The sequence below is a fragment of the Pelecanus crispus genome, chromosome 11 (genome assembly GCF_030463565.1).
Source record: "Pelecanus crispus isolate bPelCri1 chromosome 11, bPelCri1.pri, whole genome shotgun sequence".
In the NCBI taxonomy this organism is placed as follows: domain Eukaryota; kingdom Metazoa; phylum Chordata; class Aves; order Pelecaniformes; family Pelecanidae; genus Pelecanus; species Pelecanus crispus.
Genome location: NC_134653.1, coordinates 4,420,869 through 4,443,808, shown reverse-complemented (window position 1 = coordinate 4,443,808; position 22,940 = coordinate 4,420,869). Strand labels below are relative to the sequence as shown.

At 45.1% G+C, this 22,940-nt stretch overlaps 1 protein-coding gene across 1 annotated transcript in view; it reads left to right on the top strand.

Annotated features, from left to right (window-relative positions):
- The window catches only part of LOC104028388 (myosin-16), a 34,921-nt gene that overhangs the window by 420 nt on the left and 11,561 nt on the right, over positions 1-22,940 (top strand). Inside the window, 24 exon segments of the mRNA XM_075718892.1 lie at positions 91-241; positions 1,995-2,102; positions 5,006-5,107; positions 6,365-6,448; positions 9,097-9,203; positions 9,495-9,577; positions 9,745-9,806; positions 10,775-10,807; positions 10,996-11,003; positions 11,865-11,985; positions 12,715-12,766; positions 13,042-13,132; positions 13,933-14,012; positions 16,183-16,313; positions 16,315-16,366; positions 16,912-16,999; positions 17,001-17,100; positions 17,764-17,881; positions 18,285-18,358; positions 18,498-18,664; positions 21,479-21,533; positions 22,082-22,227; positions 22,229-22,322; positions 22,657-22,768. Coding sequence (XP_075575007.1) covers positions 91-241; positions 1,995-2,102; positions 5,006-5,107; positions 6,365-6,448; positions 9,097-9,203; positions 9,495-9,577; positions 9,745-9,806; positions 10,775-10,807; positions 10,996-11,003; positions 11,865-11,985; positions 12,715-12,766; positions 13,042-13,132; positions 13,933-14,012; positions 16,183-16,313; positions 16,315-16,366; positions 16,912-16,999; positions 17,001-17,100; positions 17,764-17,881; positions 18,285-18,358; positions 18,498-18,664; positions 21,479-21,533; positions 22,082-22,227; positions 22,229-22,322; positions 22,657-22,768 — 2,219 coding nt within the window.

Sequence of the window (22,940 nt, the reverse complement as noted above, 5' to 3'; positions counted from 1 at the left end):
CTATCTGGGATAGCACCACCTTCTTCCTGTTCCCCAACACTGCAGACCATCACGGTGAAGAATGTCCAGCAGATGGATGGAACGGTGGATGATGAACCCACCCATGTTCAACCAGATTGATGACATGGCAAACATGACCTTCCTCAACAAGGCCAGCGTCCTGGACAACTTATGTCAGCACTACACCCACATGAGGATCTATGATTTGAAAGGGCAGAGGGGAATAGCAAAGCAGCACGGGGTAACGGCAGGAAGGGAACCGGTCCTGACTCAGAGGACCAGCCTGTGCTGCTGTAAATTGGGGGTGTGTGTGTGAGTGACTTAAATCTTCCAATGTCAGCTCACATCCAAGCCCCTTTTCCCTGCCTGTCTGTCACTTGTTAAAAGCAAATGGCAAAACACCAGGACATTTGAGTTCTCTGCTTTGCTCTGCCCTGTCTTCAAATGAATTCCCTGCATTTCTTTTTTCCCATTCATAAAACAGAGGGTGATATTGATCTGTGGCTGTAATGAATCTACCCTCACGCAGAGCTCTGGGGGCTTGCAGGTGGTCTGGAAACTGAAATAAATAGCAGTGGGAGGAATAATCACAGCGTTTGCAGAAAGCATGGAGATTCTTGAGAGAACAGTGCTGTAGAGCAGCCTCAGGGATCCTCAGCCAGGTGGGATTTCCCAGCACTTTATTTCCTGCCACCTGCAAAAACAAAACATAGTAAGAAGTGGTTTATCTGGGTAAAACATTGTGAAGAGCACATTGTCCAAATAATAATAGAGACATAAGCATCAATAATCAGGGAGGGAGACCTGGTCTTTTTTCTCATGGTAGCAAAGAAGTACGTTGTTTGGTAGCAAATAGAAAGCAGCCCTCCATGCTAATGGCTGCTTCAGCATGCAGAGGCATTGCAGCTTCTAAGGCTGAGAGCAGTGGTTTCTCTTTCCTCTTCTCCTCTCCTCTCCTCTCCTCTCCTCTCCTCTCCTCTCCTCTCCTCTCCTCTCCTCTCCTCTCCTCTCCTCTCCTCTCCTCTCCTCTCCTCTCCTCTCCTCTCTTTCTTTTCTCTTCTCTTCTCTTCTCTTCTCTTCTCTTCTCTTCTCTTCTCTTCTCTTCTCTTCTCTTCTCTTCTCTTCTCTTCTCTTCTCTTCTCTTCTCTTCTCTTCTCTTCTCTTCTCTTCTCTTCTCTTCTCTTCTCTTCTCTTCTCTTCTCTTCCTCTTCTCTCTTCTCTCTTCTCTCTTTCTCTCTTTCTCTCTTTCTCTCTTTCCTCTCCCCTCTGACTCTACTATGGGGGTCAGTAAAACAATTCAGAATTTAAAGACATAAATAGCAGCTACATTTGGCCTTGCAGCAAAAATCCTGTTATTCTAGCCTTGTGGGATTCCTTCGGTGGCTTCCTATTTCTCCTTCCAGCTTCCTCACCACCAGAGCTCTGGATTGTCATGTTCCAGCTTGTACCTCTGTGCCTGTTTCCTCCTCCACAACTTCTCCCCCCGAGGCTGTCCCTACCCTGCACGCATTCCTAGCCTGTCTTATGCTGCCCTCTATCCTTGGAATAACCTTCCTCTTCCTACGATAAACCTCGCTCCTCTTTCCTACCTTTCTGCCTCCAGATCCCAGCGTTGCTCTACTATTCCCCGGTGGGTCTCTCAATCCTGGCACATCCCAAAACTCTCTTCTGCAAGACTAAAGGACTAAGCACTGAAAACTGCATTGCACTTTGCAATTGGTGTTGCTTCTTGGAACTGGGGAGATTAGCCAGACTCCTGCCTGCCCCAAATCCACAAGGCTGGACCTCTGTGGAGAGCCTTCAGTAGGGCTGAACCTGAAAAGGAGTTACTGCTCCCAGCAGTAATTCAGCTTTCTGTGGGAGCTGACTGACAGAAAATGTATTTAACGGGTTGCTTTGGATGGTGAGGAGTAGTTGCGCTCAAAGCCTAAGTCTTCAGTGTTGAGCATCCTGCTGATGCTGAATTTCATCTTCTTTTTGTATGAATCATCCAGGTGAATCCTGTTCTGGAGACCCTTGGTAATGCTAAAACTACAAGGAAGAACAATTCCTCCCATTTTGTAAGTACCAGCCTTTCTTTGGATTTCACTGACAGCTCACTGGTAGGTCACACAAAGATGCTCCCTCAGAAGAAATAAAAACAAAAATTATTTTAAAAAGCTTCCTCAAACACTACAATTAGTTCATATTTACTAAAATTTCACATGAAGCATTATTGCTTCCCATTTTCTTGAACTAAGTTCGTCAGCTGATTTTGTTTTGACTTCATATTTTTATATGTCAAAAGAAAAAATAGTTTTGATCAACCCCAAATCAATGCCCTTTCAACTGTTTACTTCTGCAAAGACTCAAAATGCCTTAATTTTTTGCAGATTATTTTTAATTTTGAAATTGTCAGTGAAAAAGTAAAACATTAGGGTTTTCAACTGAAGTCTCATTCCTCTGTTTCTGTGTGCTACATACTTCTGCCATATGCTGCAGAGAAAGGAGGATTTCTTTAAGCTCTAACACAGAATCCAAGAAGAAAGAGGTTTTTTATAGATCTGATCTTTGAAAAGATTAAATTTCCTCTCACTGACTTGCAAATTTGCCCCTACAGGCAATGCTGTCTGTCCCTGATGAACGCTCAGAACCTCTCAGCTACTTTCCGTTTTCCTACAGATATTGCAATCTTGATTAACAGACTCATCTTTTATTTTCTCATCTAGGGCATATTTATCTGGATTCACTTTGGTAGCACAGGCAAGCTGGCTGGGGCTAACACTGAGGGCTGTAAGTAAGCACATTATTCTTTATACTAATTTTTTTCTTGCATTGAATGGACCCTGTTCCGATTACATCAGATATGTGCAAATCTGAAATTAATTCTGTTAACTTGAGGGATCTGCACTGCTGTAAATCAAACTAAAATCTGCCCCTACTTCCACAGTGAAGTTACGTGCTTCAGATGATGACAAATTCATTTCTTCTTTCTTTAGTTGCCTATGAGACTCTGTGTGAACATATAAAAGGCACAATGCTTCCCCCAAAAGCTGTACACTTTTCATTCTACAATTACATTGCAACCATTACTCACATTCATCAGTACAACACTCTAATTGTCTTGCAACCAAGACCCTAAAAATAGCTATCCAGGGAAGGTGCATTGTTCTTTGTTTGCACACGTGCATCCACAACTAAATTGAGAACCACAAATCCCAGCTCTCAAGGTAAAAAGACCCCACCATGTTTCCTGACTGAAGCCCTTTAGCATACAGAAAAAGGAGAAAGGAAACATATGGACCGGTTATTCTTTAATGTGGGATTGTCTGCATCCCTCCTACTTTCAACTCATCCCAGATTTGCATCCCACCCAGAGACCATATGTTGGATTTGCCTCTCTGGACAGTGGGCCAAGGCAAGTTTCAGGTTGTTTACTGGCAGGTTGAAGCTTCTTCCAGCCTGGCCTGGAGAGCAAGGGCATGGACAGACCTTCACTGTGCAAGCAGCAGCACCAGCTCAAGGTCCTTCTGCACCCTCAGTGGAGCTCTGCTGGCAGAAGGGACTGTACGAGTGCTCCGTGAAGTCACCTGGACTAACTAAAATTGGCAATAAAGGTGATTTGAGTCAACCCAAATTTGTCTGAAGAATTCACATGATGCCGTTCACCAGCAGAGCTAAATGGACAGAAGACTTCAGCTGAGAGGCAAGGATGAAAAATTCCCAGCTAGGACTGCCAGCAAGGTCTGGCGATTTGGTACAGCTGAACAAATTGATACAGCGAGGTCTAGAGGAGGATGTTTTTTGTGGAGACCAGAAGCCAAACTAAGCATGTTAGTGCCTGAAAGAAGGTATGGACAGAGCGATTACAAGGTACAAAACATCTTTTCCAGAACTCTTCTCAGAAAGAAAGGGCAGTATAAGGACACATTTCACAGGTCAATCTTACAAACCATGCACTGGCAATTCAGAGGATGCTTAGAAGTAGGATGAGTGAGTCTGGACATCTGTTCCTGAACCCAGCACTGAGATAACTGGACAAGTGATGGCATCTTTTGCCTCTATTTCACTAGCTGCCAAAAGAGCTGTACCAAAACTTGTGCCAGTGGGAATGTTGTGAAGCTTAAAAGCATGTTCTGAGAGCATCACTGAAGGATACTTCACAGAAGGTTCTTGCTGCACTCACAGGAATTCCAAAGGACATTGGTGAAATGCTGGTTTCACTGATATCAAAAGCAAAATTCTCACTGACATGACACAGGGCCATGTTTTTTCAGTCTCTGGCTGCTACCTACACCTGGATGCGTTTCCCTCTGCATTCCAGGTCTGGAGAAGTCATGTGTCATTTCCCAGGAAGCAGCTAAGAGACATTATCATACTTTCCATCAGAGTCTCTCCAAGAAGAAACTTGAACTTACTGGTATGGCACTTTGTGTGTGTTATTCACTCCTTTCAATGCACACATCCCTGCTTGATCCTCTGTTTCTAGAATAAGAAACCTACTCACCAGAACTGTACTTGGCTAGAGATTGAAATAGGTTCTCTGCAGTGGGGGTTTGTTACTAATTATCCAGGAAGAAGAGGATTGCAAGTGACTTTTCCTTAGGCAGGCCAGAGTGAGAAAAGAAAGCTGTCTTCCCTTATCTTGATCAATGCATGCTTGATCTGGCAGGGCTGCCACTAAGGTAAAAATGATCATTTTCAAACTGAAGTGTTGAGCTGCTTCATGTCAATTGCTTACATCTCCTCAGGACAGGAAAGACAGCCAGGACAAGTTTTTCAATACTGCTGAAAAGGTTTGGGTGTTCAATCCCACTTACTTTGACGTGGCTGCTATGTCAAAATCTCCTAGGTAGCCTAAGTAACTCATCCCACAAAAGGCTTTTATCTTAAGGATACACTCAAAACGTGCTCAGGAATTGAAACCTGGAGGAACCCTCAGTGTCCAGTCAAAAAGTTCACATTATGCCTTGATTGTACTGATGGCAATTGGTGTAATCACCTCTTGGTCTGTCTCTTGCTGCAGAAGCTGCTTCTTGTGCCCAATCCTAATCATTACCACTGGGTGCATCAAGGTGTGATCACAGCAGACAACACGGATGATGGGGAAGAGCCACTTCTCACTAATGTAAGTCCAAAGAAATGTCAGTGAAATTGAAAATACAGCAAACAGGATGCTGCCCCCCACCCCCCACCCCCCGGCCTAAGTTTCCCCTAGGAATCAAATTCAGCTTCTTCAACCTGAGGATAAATAAGCTGCTGGAAGAGCAGCTAGGGGTAGCCTAAAGATGTGTTCAATTGTCTGTGAGCTGAAGCCTGAATGTAAAAGATCTGCTCCAGAGCAAATGAGCTTGATGTAGGAGCTTCTGGGTAACATTCAATGGCCTGGGGTTTGCAGGACTTCAAACGAGCTGGTTGTAGGGTTTGTCTGAAGCCTGAAAACTGGCAGATCTGAAAGCTGTAGCAGAGAGCACGGGTTAAAACCTGCTCGTCTCGCATACATATGTAATCTCAAGGAACGGCTTTTAAAAGAGGAAGACTTGACCCTTTGTCTGGTTTTGACACACATTTTCCTTTTTAAGATCATTTTGAAGAGTATCTGTTACTGAAAAGAGCTTATTGGGAATGTCTGCTGGCTCCCGAGACTATTATTATAAGCAGGACTCGAGCTACAGAGAGGTCAGTCTCCAGCTGCTGAACTTACAGTGCCCCTTCCAGCAGCTGTTGGTATTTTACAGCTTCCAGGATTTGTACGTTGCAAACAAGCCTTTTGTACAAAGCAGATATGATTTTCATAGCCACTAAGACAGGCAGTCCCAAATCATGGCTCATGAGTAACACACTGCAAGATTCTCCGGCGTGCTCAGAGTTGCACGCTCTCCCTTCTGCGGGCATGCTGTGAGAGCAAAGCACAACGTTCCCAGCAGAGCTACGCTTCCTCCATATCTGTGCTAGCTGAGATGTGGGGTAATTGCTATGAGGGGATGTTGCTGCTCATGTCCTGCTGATTTTAAAAAGCATGGTGAAGAGTGGAATGAGCTGATATCCCAGTCGATACGTTGCATTTTGCTCATGGCATCAGAGACGCTTAGAACAACTGCTGTCAAAGCACATGGTTCTTAGCTAGCATAAATCAGTATACGGAAGAAAAGCAGAGTGCTGGTTTACAGCAACATTAAGCTACTCTGTCCCATGCTAGTCTGAAGGGACCTGGCTGGTCAAATTTCAATGGGCTGGAAAATTATTTTAGATGTTTAGCACTACAGGCTGGCTTCCAGCTTATGGTGCAGATTAAGAATTCCCTTGTGTGGGTCTGTGTCCCTTCTGCCAGGTGGCCTTTGATGTCCTGGGCTCCAGTCCAGAAGAGAGGATCTGTGTTTACTAGCTGACTAGGGGTATCATGCACTTGGGCACTGAGAAGTTCAAGCATAAGCCAAGAGAGGAGCAGGCAGAGGTGGAGAACATGGAGGTAGGTTGAGATCTTACGCTTGGTGACAGCAAACCAGGACAAAGCCAGCACACTAAGAGCTTATCCAGTTCGTTAAGATTGAAAAAGCTGCTAAAACCAGACTCTCGATTCCAGGGAATATAAAATGACCTTAAACAACACACTGATTTTTTTTTTTTTTTAAATGAACAGATGTGCTATTGAGAGGCAGAGCTGGCATTCACAGCTGCTACAGGGCAGCAGGCCTAGCCAGATGGCTGAGCTGTCAGCTAAGGACTTGATCCTTCTTTGTTGAACAGCCTGCTTTGCAGGTGTTTCTGGAGCCATGGTGGAGCAAACAGGCACATACCTCCCAGAGCATATGGGAGCCCAGACACCTTGTTTGAGATGCGTATTATTGCCTCTGCTCCATCCAGCAAGCTCTGCTGAATGGGGGGTGTGTGAAGGGACAGAACTGAGACCTGCTTCCCTTCTGTCCTCCCCAGTGAGTTCCCAGCAGGGCTGGAGAGCTTGCCTGCCCCTGAAAGCGGAGCCTGTAACCATTTTTCTGAGTACGCAGCAAGGGGATGGGGACAACGAGCAATTTTCTTCCAGTTACTCAGATGAACATGTTAATCTTCCCTTCAATAGTGGCTGACAAAGTTACTCAGCTCATGGCTCTGAAGTCTGGAGAGCTCCAGAGGGGCATCGCCAGGACCAGGGTGGAAGCAGGGAACAAGCTGGAGCAGAAAGGTGCCCTCTTCGCACTACAGTGCCAGAACCAGGGATTTGGCCAGCACGCGCATGTTCCCCAAGGCCACTGATGGCCACTGAAGGCTGCCGTTGTAACAACCATCTGGGCAAATCACCCAACTTCCTCAAGCCCCAGGGAGGCAAAGGCAGAGGGGAAGAAGCTCACTTGGAGCACCGCGGCGTATTACATTGGCACAGTAAGCGCAGACGAGTGCTGTTTCTGCCATAGCCCTGTCTCTGACCCCCAGTCAGCTGGAACATGCACTTGGCGAGGTCGGACATGAGGCCAAGACGTAGAGGCCAAGCCCTCTGCATGAATAGATCACATCAGACTTCCATAGGTTTTAACGTACAGCAACACCGGGAAAAGCACTTTGCTGGTGCAAATTAATGTGTCTCTTGTTGCCTTAAAGTACTGCAGCCAGAGATCGGCTCTGCCTCACAGAAATGTGCATCTCAGAAATCCTTTCCAGTAAGAATTAATTGAAAACACTGATTGTGCAAATGTCTGACCAGTGATGCAACAGTTGAGCATTTTAACGTACAAAGAACAGCAAGGCTGTTTCATGACTCTTCAACAAGTTGCCACTGGCCTCGATTAAAAATATAATCCTTATAGATATTCTGAAAAGGAACAAAACCCCCAAAACTCAAGAAAAGGCTTGTTTCTAGTAACACAAAGCTGTAGGAAAGCTACCCAGAAGGCACATCAGCCAAAGGATTAAATTCATTTTTGCTTCTGCTGCTAACGTGTTGCTGGAAGAGCCAGAGTCCTGCAGTTCGCTGCAGCTTGCCTAGCCTGTCCTGGTGTATGTGACTTGCCTCTCTGCTGTGTTGTCAAGCAGCCATGCTAATGCTTAGCAGCAGGAACAGTATTTAAGCATATTATCAAACTCCACCAGTTATTCATATACTCCACTGCACAGACATACTGACAGAACATGATCAGAGCATGAATCACAGGCCCTTTGCTCTATCTTTTTTACACTCAGCAACTATTTCCTTTCTTTGCTACCAAGCAGGTTTTTGAAAGTAACATTTGACTGTGCCCAAATGTGTTCTCATTGTGCTTGGTTATCCCAGTCTATAAGCCACACTGTCCCCTCTGTCAGCGTATCAAAGTCTGAGCCTAAAAGGCAAAAATATAATCTCTCCACAGCATCCTTTCCTTTGGCAGTCCTGCAGAATCCTTTATTCAGGGCAAATGGGCTTTCCATGGTAAGGGCCCCCCATGAGTCCCGAGACTCTAGGGAGTGCAGTAATGCTTATTCCCATGCCAGCATTAACTTGCTTCCTTTCCCTATAGCCACAGAGGATTTCTCCCTCTCTCTACGCAGGTTAACAAACAGAAATCTGCTTTCTCAGGCACTGCTACCGGACTATTCTCTCGCTGTATCTGAACTGGTCGTGCCTTTTCTCCCCTGCTCCTTTCCAGGTGTGAGACAGTATCACAGGGTGGCTACAGAAGAACGAGGATCCCCTGAATAAAGCAGTGGTGGGCTCGCTCCAGAAATCCAGCATGCCCCTGCTCTGGGTCCTCTTTAAAGAGGAGGAGGCTGCAGGCAGAGTAAACATTATGCGGTACAATCAATACTGTCGGCTCAATGTGTCGGCAGGCAAATGTCATCGGTTCTGGTGCCCGGTGCTTCCCCATCATTCTTTTGTGGAAAGGATTAAGCCTGTCTTTGTAACACCCTCTTCATCCAGGTAACAGCCTGTGTCTGCCTCTGCATACTTCTCTTCCATGCTGAAAGACAATCTAGCTCTGTCCTTGAAAATTCTGCCCCTCCAGCACTAAGACGGGCAGATGGTACACACCGTGTTCACTTTGCTCAGCGAAGGCACTACCAAGCACTGCTGCAGAAACATGCTTGCACAGATGGAAGTGTGAGTGCAATCCCGGCTTAATGGCAGGCTACGTAATCCCCTCCTGGCAGTCAGTGGCCTTCTGCTGCCCAGACAAATGTCAGGTTTTTATCAACCAGAAAAACTTGCTGCCTACTAGGATTGTCATCAGCCCAGCCCAGGACTCTGCAGTTGAAAGGTGAATGGGAAGCAGTTTAGGAAACTGCTTTTCAGATTTCGAACTATCAAATAGACAGGGTTGGATCTTATTTCTACTTCTTGCCCATGCAACTCCATCTCAGCCTATGCTAAACTGGTAAGAGAGAGGAGACTGACTTAGAGTGCAAAAAAATTGTGTATGCCAACATATTGTGAATGCACCTTTCCCTTTCCCTTTCCCTTTCCCTTTCCCTTTCCCTTTCCCTTTCCCTTTCCCTTTCCCTTTCCCTTTCCCTTTCCCTTTCCCTTTCCCTTCCTTCTTCTTTTCCAGGGACTATATTCACTTCTGGTTTGAGGATTTCTTTGGAGTAGTAAACACTGAAAGAACAACCTCTAAACCAAAGCAGAATGCAGGTAAAATGATGCATTTTTTTATTTGGTTAGTAGTTTATCCAGACAGCACTGAACTGCTAACTTATGTCAGTTAAGACAGATTTACGTTGGAGGCTACAGTATAGTACTTCAATGTGACTCCTTTTCAAGAGCATCTCTCATATTCTGTGCAATAATATTGATTTTAGCTGGTGGCAGCAAGAGGCAGGAAAGAGGGTCCTCTTTCATGATTGCCTCCAACTTCCACAGGGTAAGCAACCATCCATGCCTTTGTATTTAAACTGCCATCAATGCCTTTGTATTCCAGCAGCAGCTCAGCCTCCCCAGTTTATCTTCAACCCTGCCCAAGGCTGGCTAATGCCGTTACCCTGATTTTACGGATGCAGAACAAAAAGAGAGAAGGATGGCATTCAGTTACAGAAACTTTGGCATCTGGTGTCACTGGTGTCATTTAAAATGCCCTTGGGTATCAGGGACATCCACAAAGCGCAAAAAGATACAACACAGGGCTTAGAAGAGACCTGTGCTCTTCTGGAGCAGCGGCTGGTGATACATGAATACATCTAAAATGTCACTATGTTTAGGCAACTGAATCCCCTCTAAGAGTCTTGCAGGGTCACACAGGAAGGATATGGAAGATCAGAGCATTACATCCCAGTCTCTTGAGATGCAGGCCAGCACCGGGAGAATGTGGTATACCTTTCTGAGGCTGGTGTCACAGTACTTACATTTGCTATCACGAGTGCTAGAAACAGGACAAGAAAGGTTGTCACAAATGAAGAGGGGAAATACATTATGGGGAAAGTCCTGTGTTACTATTTCTATGGTATCCAAAGCTGAATGCCAGTGATACAGTTATGGACAAGTTCATTCCAGTCCCTTCAGACATCCTTGTTTGCTTTTATTATGCACCATGCTGCCATTTCACCCACTCTTGGTCGCTGGCAGCCATGCAGGAGTTCTCACATAAGCCTGAATGAGGTTACTGTATGCTGCCTGTCCTCTGGAGCATGCTTCTGTCTCTAGGGAGTGGTCCACCCAGCAAATAAAAGCCAATTGCTGTTATCAGTTCATGGAGCTATTCCTCTAGGCTTGCTGGTGGAGGGCAGGACTTTCATCGTTAACTCTTCGTATGACGGTAATCCCTGAAGGAGTAGTTATATAGCACTATAAGCCAGAATCATAGAATCACGAAACATTTACCTGAAATTGTTTCAGGTTCATACCATACCCAAGGTTGCTTCCATGCAGGTAAGCTTGCTCCCCTGGGCCATGTAGGACCAGGCTCACTTCCTACCTTGTTGTGTGGGGTTTTTTTGTTTGTTTGTTTGTTTCTAGCTGTGAAATGTCAATGACATTATAAAACAGAAGGTTTTCTCTCTCCAGCCTTGGTAACTCCTGTTAGTTTTTTCACTCCATTCCTCTTTGTCTCATTCCAGGAGCAGCTGTACTAGCTGATGACCCCTTTGCACAGCACATCCCCACATTTCATCCACTGCATTGTTCCAAATGAATTCAAACAGTCTGGTAGGTGTCTGCAGCACTGCAGAGCACAAATCAGGCAAAGCCACACAGTGCCTTCAGCACAAGCTGTGGCTGGCTGCACAGCAAATCTTTATTCAGGAATGAAAGAAGCTGGGTCATCACTGCACAGACTACCTTGTACCCCTTGAAGGGAATGTCAGTCTGAGAGATGCTTCCAAGTGCCAGGGCTAGAGACAGGATGTCTAATAAACCTCTCATTTCGTGAGAGAAGCACGAAGAATTAGGAAATACACGACCTGGAACTAGACAAATTGGCACCATTATTTATTAGGCTACATTGCCTCCTGCAAGCCTTTGTTTGCAGGATCAGCCACGGAAACAGTGAGTTGCAGAGGGGAAGAGCAACCTAAGTTTTCACCTATGATATATAACGAAGTGGAAGGGCAAGTAATGGAAAGCAGTGAACAGCAAACAAATCTGCTATGAATAGGCAGTTACTCATGTTGTTTGAGTTCCAACACTATTACTGAATGCACACTTTCAGATGATGGAGGTACACATCCTGTGCACTGACCTTATCCATGAGAAATCAGAGGGAGCGGGTATGAATGCCCACTTCTAACGCTTCCGCATCCCCCTCCAAGAACCTCCACTTTGCGCAGACGGATAGAAATGTCCACAAGCTTCCTTACCACTAGTATTCCAGTGCCATGCCCGTGGGGCTAGCAAGCTAAACCAGAGAAGATCTTAAGCAGCGATTAGCCTTTCTGCACTGCTGCTAACTGTAGCTCTTATATCATTATACCTGTCTTTCTCATTTTAGATACCAAAGCCTGAATCCCAGCATAATCCCTCCAGGGTTTGTGGACAATAAGAAGGCATCAGAGTTACTGCTTGGCTCTACTGACCTGGGGGAGAAAGAGTATGGAGTCGGCTATAACAAGGTACTGTTTACTCCTACCAAATTGAGCTAAATAAATTGATGGCAGTTATGACTCAGCATGCCTTTGGTGTGGATATAGCTGCAGAGTTAGAGTTTCTACAGCAACCCACTTCCTCACGCATATAATGTTCTCTCTTACACATGCTCCCCAAACTGACTTTTAATCAGACAGTACAGTTAATATAATGCAAATGAAGTGCACCTTAAGCTATGCAATAAATCTCACTTGCTCTTTACTATTCCTTAGTCAGGCAAAAATCCTACTAACTGATCATTTATCCAATTTAAGACTGGAAAGGAAAACGGAGAGAGACTGTTGCAGCTGTCTAATATTAGCAGCATATATCATTAATTTTGCACATATGTTTTTGTCATAACATAATGAAAGTAGCTATTGTAACAGCCATGCAAAAGGGAGCATGAACCTAAAATCTGCATTTCCCAACTTTTATAATAATTACACAATACTGATCGCTCCTCCAGCCTATTCTTTCCTTAAATTTCAACTTACGGATGGAGGTTAAAGTGGGCCAGACACTGCCCCTGATCTTACTTTTAAAGACAACAGCCACAAGATTACTACTATCATTTTTTCATTGTCACTGAAACTACCTAATGCATTTCCTAGCACAGGAGAGCACAAGGTATATTTGGGTTTCATCAAGGAAAAGACTTCCACTCCTGCTTTACTATACGCCACGGTGATCCTGATGTTATTTTTTATAGCTAGACACCTTGGGCACAGAACAGGCTAAAGAACTCCACGCAAATCCATGCTAAAGGTGAATGGAACCCAATTCCTAAATATTAGTCTTCCATTCCCATAACCTCCCCAAACTTTATCCTTTTTGTAAATGTAAGCAGAGAAAAAACAACATCATGACAAGATAAACTGACATGTAAAGACCAAGAAGTAACATATCCTCATTTCTGAGTGCCAATACACAGCAAGTCCAGAGTTTCATAGTCCAGAAGGCTACCTAGAACTCCAGGTTCTAAGTCTCCTGTCTTCCAACATATTTTTCTGTGCTGGGATCTTGGCCTGGATTCACGAGAGATGAACCTCTGGCAAAGATCATGACCATGCCGCAATGTTATGCTCACGCCTTCCTGATGAGGATTGAGTACAAAAAGATGCTGTAAAGAAGGTATCCTTGGGAAAAACTAGAAACTATTCTGTGAATCCAAGGCGGCATTAGAAACCAACCACTAATGTAATTCATTTACTAGCAAGAACCACGAAATGAAACTAGGACTTCCGAGTTCTACATCCCAGTACACAGCAAAGCAATAAAGCTTTCCTGCTTTTTCCACATGGCTCCGTGCAGTAGAACAATATTGCAGCTAGACAGCTGGGGAGCTCTGTTACCTCCTGTGCATCCACTTCAAAGACCAACAGCTGGAGGATCTCTGTAATTTGGTAGTGAGCCTTATCCCTGTCCAGAAACCCTAACTCACATGGTGATGCAGTGATCCTGGAACTCAACCACAACACATGTGTTTATGAGTCACAAGATTTTGGTTTCGATCTGTGCACTTTTCCTGCCACTGCCAATGGTATCTGTGGCTGCAGGATACAGGAGAGGAAAGACGGGAGGCATAAAACACCCTTTCAATTAGCTTCCAGTTTATTTGTGTATTTTTATTTGTATATTTCCAGCAGTATTTGTCTCTTCTAGTGCATGAAAACTTCAATTTCGACATCCACAGTAGCATTTTTTAAACAAATGCAATTCCGTTGTAATTTTTCCTATGTCAGCAAACTGCTATGACTCTTCTTGCATGCCAAAAAATTGTGGGACATCGAGGCCTAATCCATTCGACTGAGACTACGTACTGACTCCAGCATTCTGCTGCATACAATTGAGTGTGAACACTTTGAGCCCCCCTACGTGCATTGCTTGGAAACAGAATTGTTTCTAAGCCACAGACGTTCTGTTTGCTACAGGCTATGCCTGATGGCAATTCAGAGGAATGTCCAGAAGTTTCTACAGCTGCTTTTCTGGGGAGGGTGGAAATTGTACAGTAGGATGAGGAAAATACTCTGAGGTTGTCCTGTTCTGCAGAATTAAACAGTGGCAATTACAGGCACTGAGAACCTTGGGATGTCTGGGCAGGGAAGATAAGGGCTGGGAGGAAAAATAACAGCTATGTTCACTTAAGTAAAGACACTGAGAAAGCTAGTGACTTTCTTGTTAATTGTTAATAGGGCAAGGGGCCCTATTGATTTCCAAAACAATGCCAGAAAAGTTAGTAAACGGAGAAAGCCTGAAATCCGAGTCTAAGCCTGCTACCTCCTGGGAGTGGAAAGAGAGTGTCTTAGAAATTCAAGACCTGGACTTCTCACTTCTAAAAACAGCACAGAGAGAAGTAGTGAGGTTATGAGCACGCGAGTACAAGATCTCACTATTCATTAACATTTAAAAACTGAAACAAAGCTGCTTGGTTCACTTCTCTTAAGCAGGACCATGCTGTCAGCGTGAAGGGGCAGTTCCAGCTCAGACTCCTTTCACGTAGTCCCAGGATGGATAATTCAGTCGGTTTTCTGGTAAGAGAGGAAAGAAAGTGTTGGCCAAGATACTCAGGCTTAAGTAAAACTGTGGTGGGTTGACCGTGGCTGGATGCCAGGTGCCCACCAAAGCTGCTCTATCACTCCCCTTCCTCAGCTGGACAGGGCAGAGACAAAATATAACGCAAAGCTCGGGGGTCGAGATAAAGACAGGGAGAGATCACTCACCAATTACCGTCACAGGCAAAACAGACCCAACTTGGGGAAAAAATTAATTTATTACCAATGAAATCAGAGTAGGATAATGAGAAATAAAAGCAAATCTTAAAAACACCTTCCCCCCACCCCTCCCTTCTTTCTGGGCTTAACTTCACTCCTGATTTTCTCTACCTCCTCCCCCTGAACAGTGCAGGGCATTGGGGAATGGGGGTTGGGGTCAGTCCATCACATGTCATTTCTGCTGCTCCTTCCTCCTCAGGGGAGGACTCCTCACACTCTTCCGCTGCTCCAGCGTGGGGTCCCTCCCACAGCAGACAGTCCTCCACGAACTTCTCCAACGTGGGCCCTTCCCAGGGGCTGCAGTTCCTCATGAACTGCTCCAGCGTGGGTCCCTCCCCCGGGGTGCAGCCCCTCAGGAGCAGCCTGCTCCAGCCTGGGTCCCCCGCGGGGTCCCCAGCCCTGCCAGCAAACCTGCTCCAGCCTGGGCTCCTCTCCCCACGGGTGCACAGCTCCTGCCCGGAGCCTGCTCCAGCGTGGGCTTCCCACGGGGTCACAGCCTCCTTTGGGCACATCCCCCTGCTCGGCGTGGGCTCTCCCCGGGTGCGGGTGGATCTCTGCTCCCCGTGGGCCTCCATGGGTGCAGGGGCACAGCTGCCTCGCCATGGGCTGCACCGGGGGTGCAGGGGAATCTCTGCTCCGGTGCCTGGAGCACCTCCTGCCCTCCTTGTGGACGACCTTGGTGTCTGCAGAGTCGTTCCTCTCACATGTTCCCACTCCTCACTCCAGCTGCAATTGCTGTTGTGCAGGGTTTTTTTCCCTTCCTAACTATGTTATCCCAGAGGTGCTCCCACCGTCGCTGATGGGCTTGGCCTTGGCCAGCAGCGGGTCCATCCTGGAGCCGGCTGGCATTGGCTCTGTCGGACATGGGGGAAGCTTCCCGCAGCTTCTCCCTGTAGCCCCGCTGCTCCCAAAACCTTGCCACACAAACCCAATACAGAAACGAAACTATATTAAAGCCAATTTTCCACATATAGGTGAAACAAAATCTGCCTTTTTACCTAAGGACACACCTTCCCAGCTCCAGTGCAAACCTAACAAACTCCCATAGCCTTAGAAAGAAAGAGGTTTTAAAGGGTTCTGGTCCCATTTGGACTGGTATGAATCTAGATCATTATAAGAATCATTCTGCATTTATATCAGTTTAGAATCTAGAATACAGTCCTGATTTCTATGCTGGCATGCAGATCTGCTACTGTGCACCGTAACAACATTTTCTAGGAGCTGTATTACTCACACGATAGATACGAAACCCTCTGCACTAAACAGGCATTTCAGGAAACACCAGGCCTCCCACTGGTATGCAAAAAATACTAGGATCTGATAATAAAAGGACCACCTCAGGGGTTTCAGGGACCATTATAATAGAAAAGGCTTGTTTTGGGAACCTCATTGCTTGAACTCCTTACTTCCAGGTAAAGCCTTTGCTGAATGCAGCCCAACAGGAGAAGAAAATGTAACTGAAGGAACTGGAGCTGGGAAGCACCGTGTCAAAGACTTGGGAGTTCACAGAACACACAAAAGCACAGAGGAGTAGACAGCCACCTTCTTCTCAGCCAGGAGAAGAATGACCTCCCCGTCCAACTGCAGGCTGAGCGTTATCAATGGTCAAAGGCTTAGTATTCATTTAGGCAGGGCTTTCTCAAATGACTCACAAGAGGCTCCTTTTCAGAACACGGAATGAATAAAGAGCATATGGGGATGATGCATGAGATTCACAGACAGCCTGACTGTATCTTAAATAAAGTTAAGCCCTTAGAAAACAGAGGAGACAGAGTCCTCATGGCTAAAGCAAAGGAGCTGTTGTCACAAGTCCCGAGTTCTCTTCCTGGTCAACCACTGATGCATGATCTACGGCAAATGAGGGGGGCATCTTTTTGAAATGTAAACTTTTCTTTAAGGACCTGTGTGTCTATGAACAAACAGATTTTTTGATGCTTAACTTTAAGAAGCTATGGCCTGAGTCACGGAGATTCAGGTCAACTATAAAAACAGGTATGTTAAAAGAATCTTAATAAACTCTGCAGAAGAGGCAAAATCGTGCATTTCTTCCTAATGGATGTTTGCTGCCATAAGAGGCAGCAGTTGTAGCAGCCTTTCATAGGATGAACACTGGATTCTCACCCCTTCATTAGGAACAAGAGAACTGGTTGGATGTTGCGGAGTGCCTGGCCCAAATGATGAAATCAAAGATGGACCTACTGAGCCAGATCCTGGATACGAAGGAGCTGACATGAGTGCCAGCGGATGCTGGAGGATTAGCTCAGTGATTTGAAATGTGACTTGGAAGGGCTGGAGACTACCTTGGCTAAAACTGAGAAGGAAAAGCAGGTATGAAGCATGACAGAGAGGTTTTTTCTGCCTCATTCTTCAGGGAAATGAACCCCAACAACCATTACAGCTCCTCCAGGCAGAGCACCCTTTGGGATGCTCAGATTCACTCAGCTGATCTCCCCCACAGTTTCTTATATTGTCTTTCAGCATCTCATATAATCTAGGATGGATTTAATTCTACACTTCACCCTTCTACCCCATAGTAATAATAATTCCACAGCAATTTCTACGGATCCCTCTACATAAAGAAATCTGCATCTTCTCTACATTCTTTATTAATTACACCCACTTTTACATGGCAATGCTGGTAGGCCTCCACTTATAAAATGCCCCCCTCCACAGCCATGTAACTCCTTTCCACCTAGCCTCAGGGAATATTACTCCCTCTCCTGCACCTGAACTGTTTTTTATTTAATGTAATTGGAGAAGTTTTAAATCTGTACTGTAGCAGCCATGTGGCTGTCTGCTGCTTCTTCTGAAGTCACTGTTAACATCCACAGGATGTTAAACTCACAGATGCCTCATATGTCTCAGAATTTATTAACTGAAGCTCAGATTCCTTCTAAAGAAATACAAGTTTCCAGTGACATTTTGTCCTGGTGCTGCTAACGGCTTGTATGATCCACAAAACCTGCGTGATGTTTCCTTTCCTGTCTGCAGGCATTAGACCACAGGGTTCGAACTCTGACTTCAGATCTCTCTGCTCAGAATGACTCAGTCACTAAATTCCAAAAGGAGAAGAGGGCTTTGGAGGAAGTTCATCAGGCAGAAATAACTGCTCCATTTTTCTTTACTCTCTCCCATTCTCGTTCTCCCAGTCTGGGGAAAGGAAAGAACAGAACATTGTCTGCTTGCTTAAATACTGCGAGACTGCAGAAATGGGAAGGAGGCCACGTTTTTCTAGGTATTAACTCATGGCAGCACAGTGAAGTGTTGCCAATTTGTGCCACTGCCCAAAGGAGCTACATGAATTGCTGAGGGCAAGCAGGATTCTTCTGTAAGAGTCAATGCTGGACCGAGTTCCTGTGGGCCTATTGAAAAATGCGCACACGAAGCGCATACTGCTCTCGGGAAGCACCTCAGAGGAATCTGTTCTTTGGGTTTTCCATCTGTTGCCAGGGCAGGGTAGTTAGTTTCTCACCCAAATCTGTTCGCTAGTCTTGGTCTCTCCCTTCCTAGAAAATTGCAAGGTGAGGAGAACAAGGTGAACCACCTGACCACGAACAACAGCAAATCTACCACTCAGATGCATGAGGTGAGGTGCAGTTGCTACGGTCTGTATTTTAGATGGTCCTCTTTGGTCTGTTTTTGACATCTTGGGCCCTTCTGATAAACACCACCTATATGTGTGTTATAAAGTTCTTTTTCACACTGATTCTGCTTTTTTCAACTAGCTGGAGGACAAGTGGGAACAAGAATAGAAGGCCCATGGCAAGGTGGAAAAGGCTTATCATAAAGCAGAGAGGGACATCAAAATGACAATTGCTAACCTCAGTGAAATGAAATGAGCCCAACTTGCAAGAGGTTGTAAAGAAGTGTCAATTGTAACAGAATTTCCCAGGTACAGGATCCTGCTGGGTGCGGTTGTGCTACATCACAGCTCTGACGGTATTACCTACACCTGAAAAGTCCCTTGATCATAAAGTCAGTGGGAAAATCCACAGTCATACCCTGATCTCTTCAGTATTAACCTAATGACAAGGAGAAGAGCAGAAGTACAGTTCAGTACTTCAGGCAAGCAGAATCAGAAATACAGGATTTTGTTTCCTAAGTCTTTCTGTGACTCATTGTCTGATATTTGTAATTCATCTTCCACACTCACCCACATATAAAATGTCTATAATCACCGGGAAGTTATGAGGCTTAAATGATTCATGTTTATGTAAGGGCTTATGATCCTCAGAAAAAAAACGTTTTAGAAATGCAAAATATTATCACAAATTAGAACTTTATCTTAGTGTCACTATTGACTACTTTAGTGATGGGTCTGCCAGCATTTCTCTGACATTCCCCCCCTTAGAAACTAAGTTCCCAGAATACAAATTTCCAACTCTATATTATCCAAACCACTAATTTACCTAGTTAAAGAGCTAAGTAGCTAAGGCAATGTGTACAATCATTAATAAATACTGGCAAGCTTGGCTAATTCACATTCTAACACAGTGCTCCACAGGGAGTACAAGATACTTGTGCTACAGAGCAAGGCTACTGGGACACTTAAGTGACAGAAGAAAAATTAAGTGCTGATGTTAGTCCTTCAGACCTGCAAAGACAACTCGACTTCCTGGGGTGCCTGTGCCTTTACTTGCAGACTAGTTAATGATAGGGTCAGGAGCAGCTTCAACAAAGGGAAAAGGGACTTAAGTGCCCTGCCAGGCCCATTAAGGAGACAGGACACTAGATCTCCACCCACTTCCAACGAAGATTAACCTGTTCACTACAGAGTAGAAACACTTATTTGGCTTCATTTGCTGTAACATCCTACCTTTTCTTACCCCACAGCAGCCTGCTTGCGCAGCTTCATCTTTTTGATAAGACTGAGTTGGCGTAAAAGATTAATACAGACCTTTTAAGCCTACCCTCTTAAAATGGATTCTGTAGCCTATCACCCTTTAAACCTTTAAATAGCAGAACCAGCTGAGATCTAGTATTTATTTTTCCCCAAGTAGATCTTAACTTTTTTTCACAGCAGATTCTGACTACTTCTCTATGAGCTTGTGAAACCCCTCAGCTTGGAAACGTTTGCTTTTTTAGCTTCTAGTAATCAATAGTTCAGCCAGCTCTAAGATCCAGCTTGTCTCGTATATTATCCACTCACTTTAAACTCCACTTTCTTTGAAGTCTGGGGAACTGTGCTTACTGCAAATCTCCTGCCATGCTGCTATGGCCAGAAGAAAGGTGATCTGCTGCAGGGACCTCCCCTTCTGCTTGCAAGCAGCCAGCAAAGACGGCTGATAGACCTTTTCAGCCACATTCATGCCAAAGGCTCCTGCAAGGCACTCACCCTCTCACTATGGAAGAAAAGGTAGTAAATAAAGCCAGAAATGAGGCCACAGCTCACAGGATGCACAGCGTTACCATTCTGAATTCAAATATTTCTTTCATCCAATGTATTTCAGTGCCCAAATATTTAACTAAAAACTCAGCATTTCAACAAAAACATGACCCATAAACCTAGACTGCAGCTATTGCTATGAACAACCTCTATTTCCCTCAAGTAACCAAATCAGCTTGATTATATTCCTGAAGGCCAAATTCCAACATGATACAGGAAGCTAACCATGCTGCAGATAACATCAGTTGTCTACTGAGACACCTGGCCAGGTCTTTCCTGCTTTGTTGGCTCAGTATTCCCAGCCGTAGATCCCTCCCAGGAAAGAAAATTCAGTAGAGCTGACAAACATATAGCAAAGGGAGTGAAGAAATTAAGATTCTTGTCTGTATTTCCACAAATTTCTCTCACATCTCTTGCTCACAGACACTGCTGCGCTTGTGTGCGCCCTCCAGGCCCAAATATTGAAGAGTTGGAAGAAGACCTGGGAGCTGAGCATGCTCTAAGAACACAGGTAACAGTATCTAAGAAGGAAGACGACTCCTCAGTGGAGTGATTACACCTTTGAAAAGACCTGATGATGTTAAACTACTAATTTAAAAACAAAATTCCTCATGAAAGACCAATAAGATGGACAACAATCTTGAACTCTAGTTTTAGCCTATGCAAACTCACCGTTATAAATTGCACATGTTACTCCTTTCACAGAAACCTCTGAAGAAGCCAGTTTGGTGGGGCAGTCCTCTACAGAGCAAGACAGTAGCAGGTCAAGGAAAATGGGGATTTCTCTGTCCTGTGCTTCAGCTATCAAATCACCCCATCCACTTCTTACAGTTCTATAGTGATGGATGGATCCACTCTAATAAATCTTATGTAAATTGCCAGGATGTGGTTGTTAAATATATAATCAGATTCATTAACAATGGAAAAGCCTGAAGATAATGTACTCCCCAAAAGGTTGTATTTTAATAGAATGCTCTGAACACATTCTAATGACTAATACAAATTGATAGCATCAATAAGAAGTAACATTTCCATTTCAATTCACTTTAGAAATGCTAGCTAATTACGTCTCAACCATATCAGGACATAGGCCAGTGTTGTTAGACACCTTGCACAGGTGGGAAAACAGAGGTAAAGAACTTGTCCAGTGACACAAAAAGCAGCAATGCCGGTTAAAGCAGAGCACAGCATTTGGGAATTCCCGTTCCCTCTCTGATTATGCCTCATGCTTGCTACCATTGTTTCCAAAATGGTTATGCTTCTAAGTATACACAGGCTCTTCAGCATGAAAGAAAAATTTCTTCCCCTCTTTCCCACTAGGTGGAGAAACAAGGAAGATTGCCTGGAAGACGCTGGTGTTGCAACAACTGCTCAGGTCAGACACCTTCCCCGCGTCTGAGCATCTTGTGTCTTTCCTCAGAGAATGAGAAACGTCATTGGGACTCTCCAAAGGAGAAGCTTCTTCAGAGCTTCTCTGAGCTCTTAAGAGGGCCAGATCCTGCAGACCTTACCCAACCCTCCCCTCACACTGCAGAACCTGGGAAGGGGTAAAGCACCATGAATTTCACTGTGAGCTTTGTTACTCTATAGAGTCAAAGTGGAAGGTGATCAGAGATTCATTAGAAAGTTGCTAATTCAGAAGCACACAGTAAAAAAAGGAGGCAGGAATATTAGGTGTATTTTCTATTGTTTTGCAAGGAAAATGCATGGCCTGCAGTCCAGAGAATTACTCTGAGCTTTAGCAAGGAGACCTAGAGATGGTTAATCTTTCTGGAAGATACCAGCCACTGACCTTCCAATGGATTAATACCAAAGATGGGATTTGTCCCAAATAAAGAGACTATTTAAGCTAAATAAAAGGCTTCCAGAAGCCTTTCTTATAAAGCATCCCCAGCTGACAACACATACTTGGCCCCTTCTCAGATCTAACAGAATTGCAAGCGGGAAGCTGGGCTGCTGAAGCTGCTCGAGCTGGAGGAGGCAGCCCCACAGAGCGAGGCCATGGGCTCTACCCCACGCAGGAAGCGTACGGTTGCCACGGCTGAGATGGCAGAGCTCATGGAAAATCTGCAGAGTGAAAGCAAAGCTGGAGACGGACAAACAGGTTATGAAAGCAGAGATGGATGACCTCAGTGCAAGCATGGAGTCTCTGCAGAAATCCAAGGTGAGAGGCCAGCAGGGAATTCCTCAACAAACCACCGATGCAGCCACGGGTGCAGCCATCGGTGCAAGGCAGAATTCAGCCCTCTGCAGCACGAACTGTTTCTGTAACTAACAGAAAGCAGCTGTTTGCAGGTGGTGCTGAACACTGCCCGCCCCGGCTGGTGGAGTGTGCATCCCCCTCGCTAAAGATCAGGACACTCTGCACTCCTCCTGGCTATTACAGGCAATCCATTATAATTACAGCCAACTGGAATAAACTGAGTTTGCAAGCGAGGGAGGATATTTTGGCCCTTCAAGCCTTACTCAGCATCATATGACTGACTTCTCTCTTACAGCTGAACTCAGATGCTCAGGTTCACAAGCTGGAAGATAACCTGTCTGAAGCCAATGCCCAGCTGGCTGATGTGGAGAAGAGCCAAGCTGAAATTAATGCCATCAGGCTCCAAGGTAAATTCCTTGACAGCTTTGTGCAATGTTACCTCCCTCTGATCCTCCTCTTCCCCTACATTTCTTCTGACTCTGGCAGCCCTGTCCTGCCTCCTCTAGCAAATCTGCCCAATCCTTCTAGCCTTCGCTTCTCTTTCCCTCCAGTCAGATTGAATTAGTTCCTCTCCTGCTT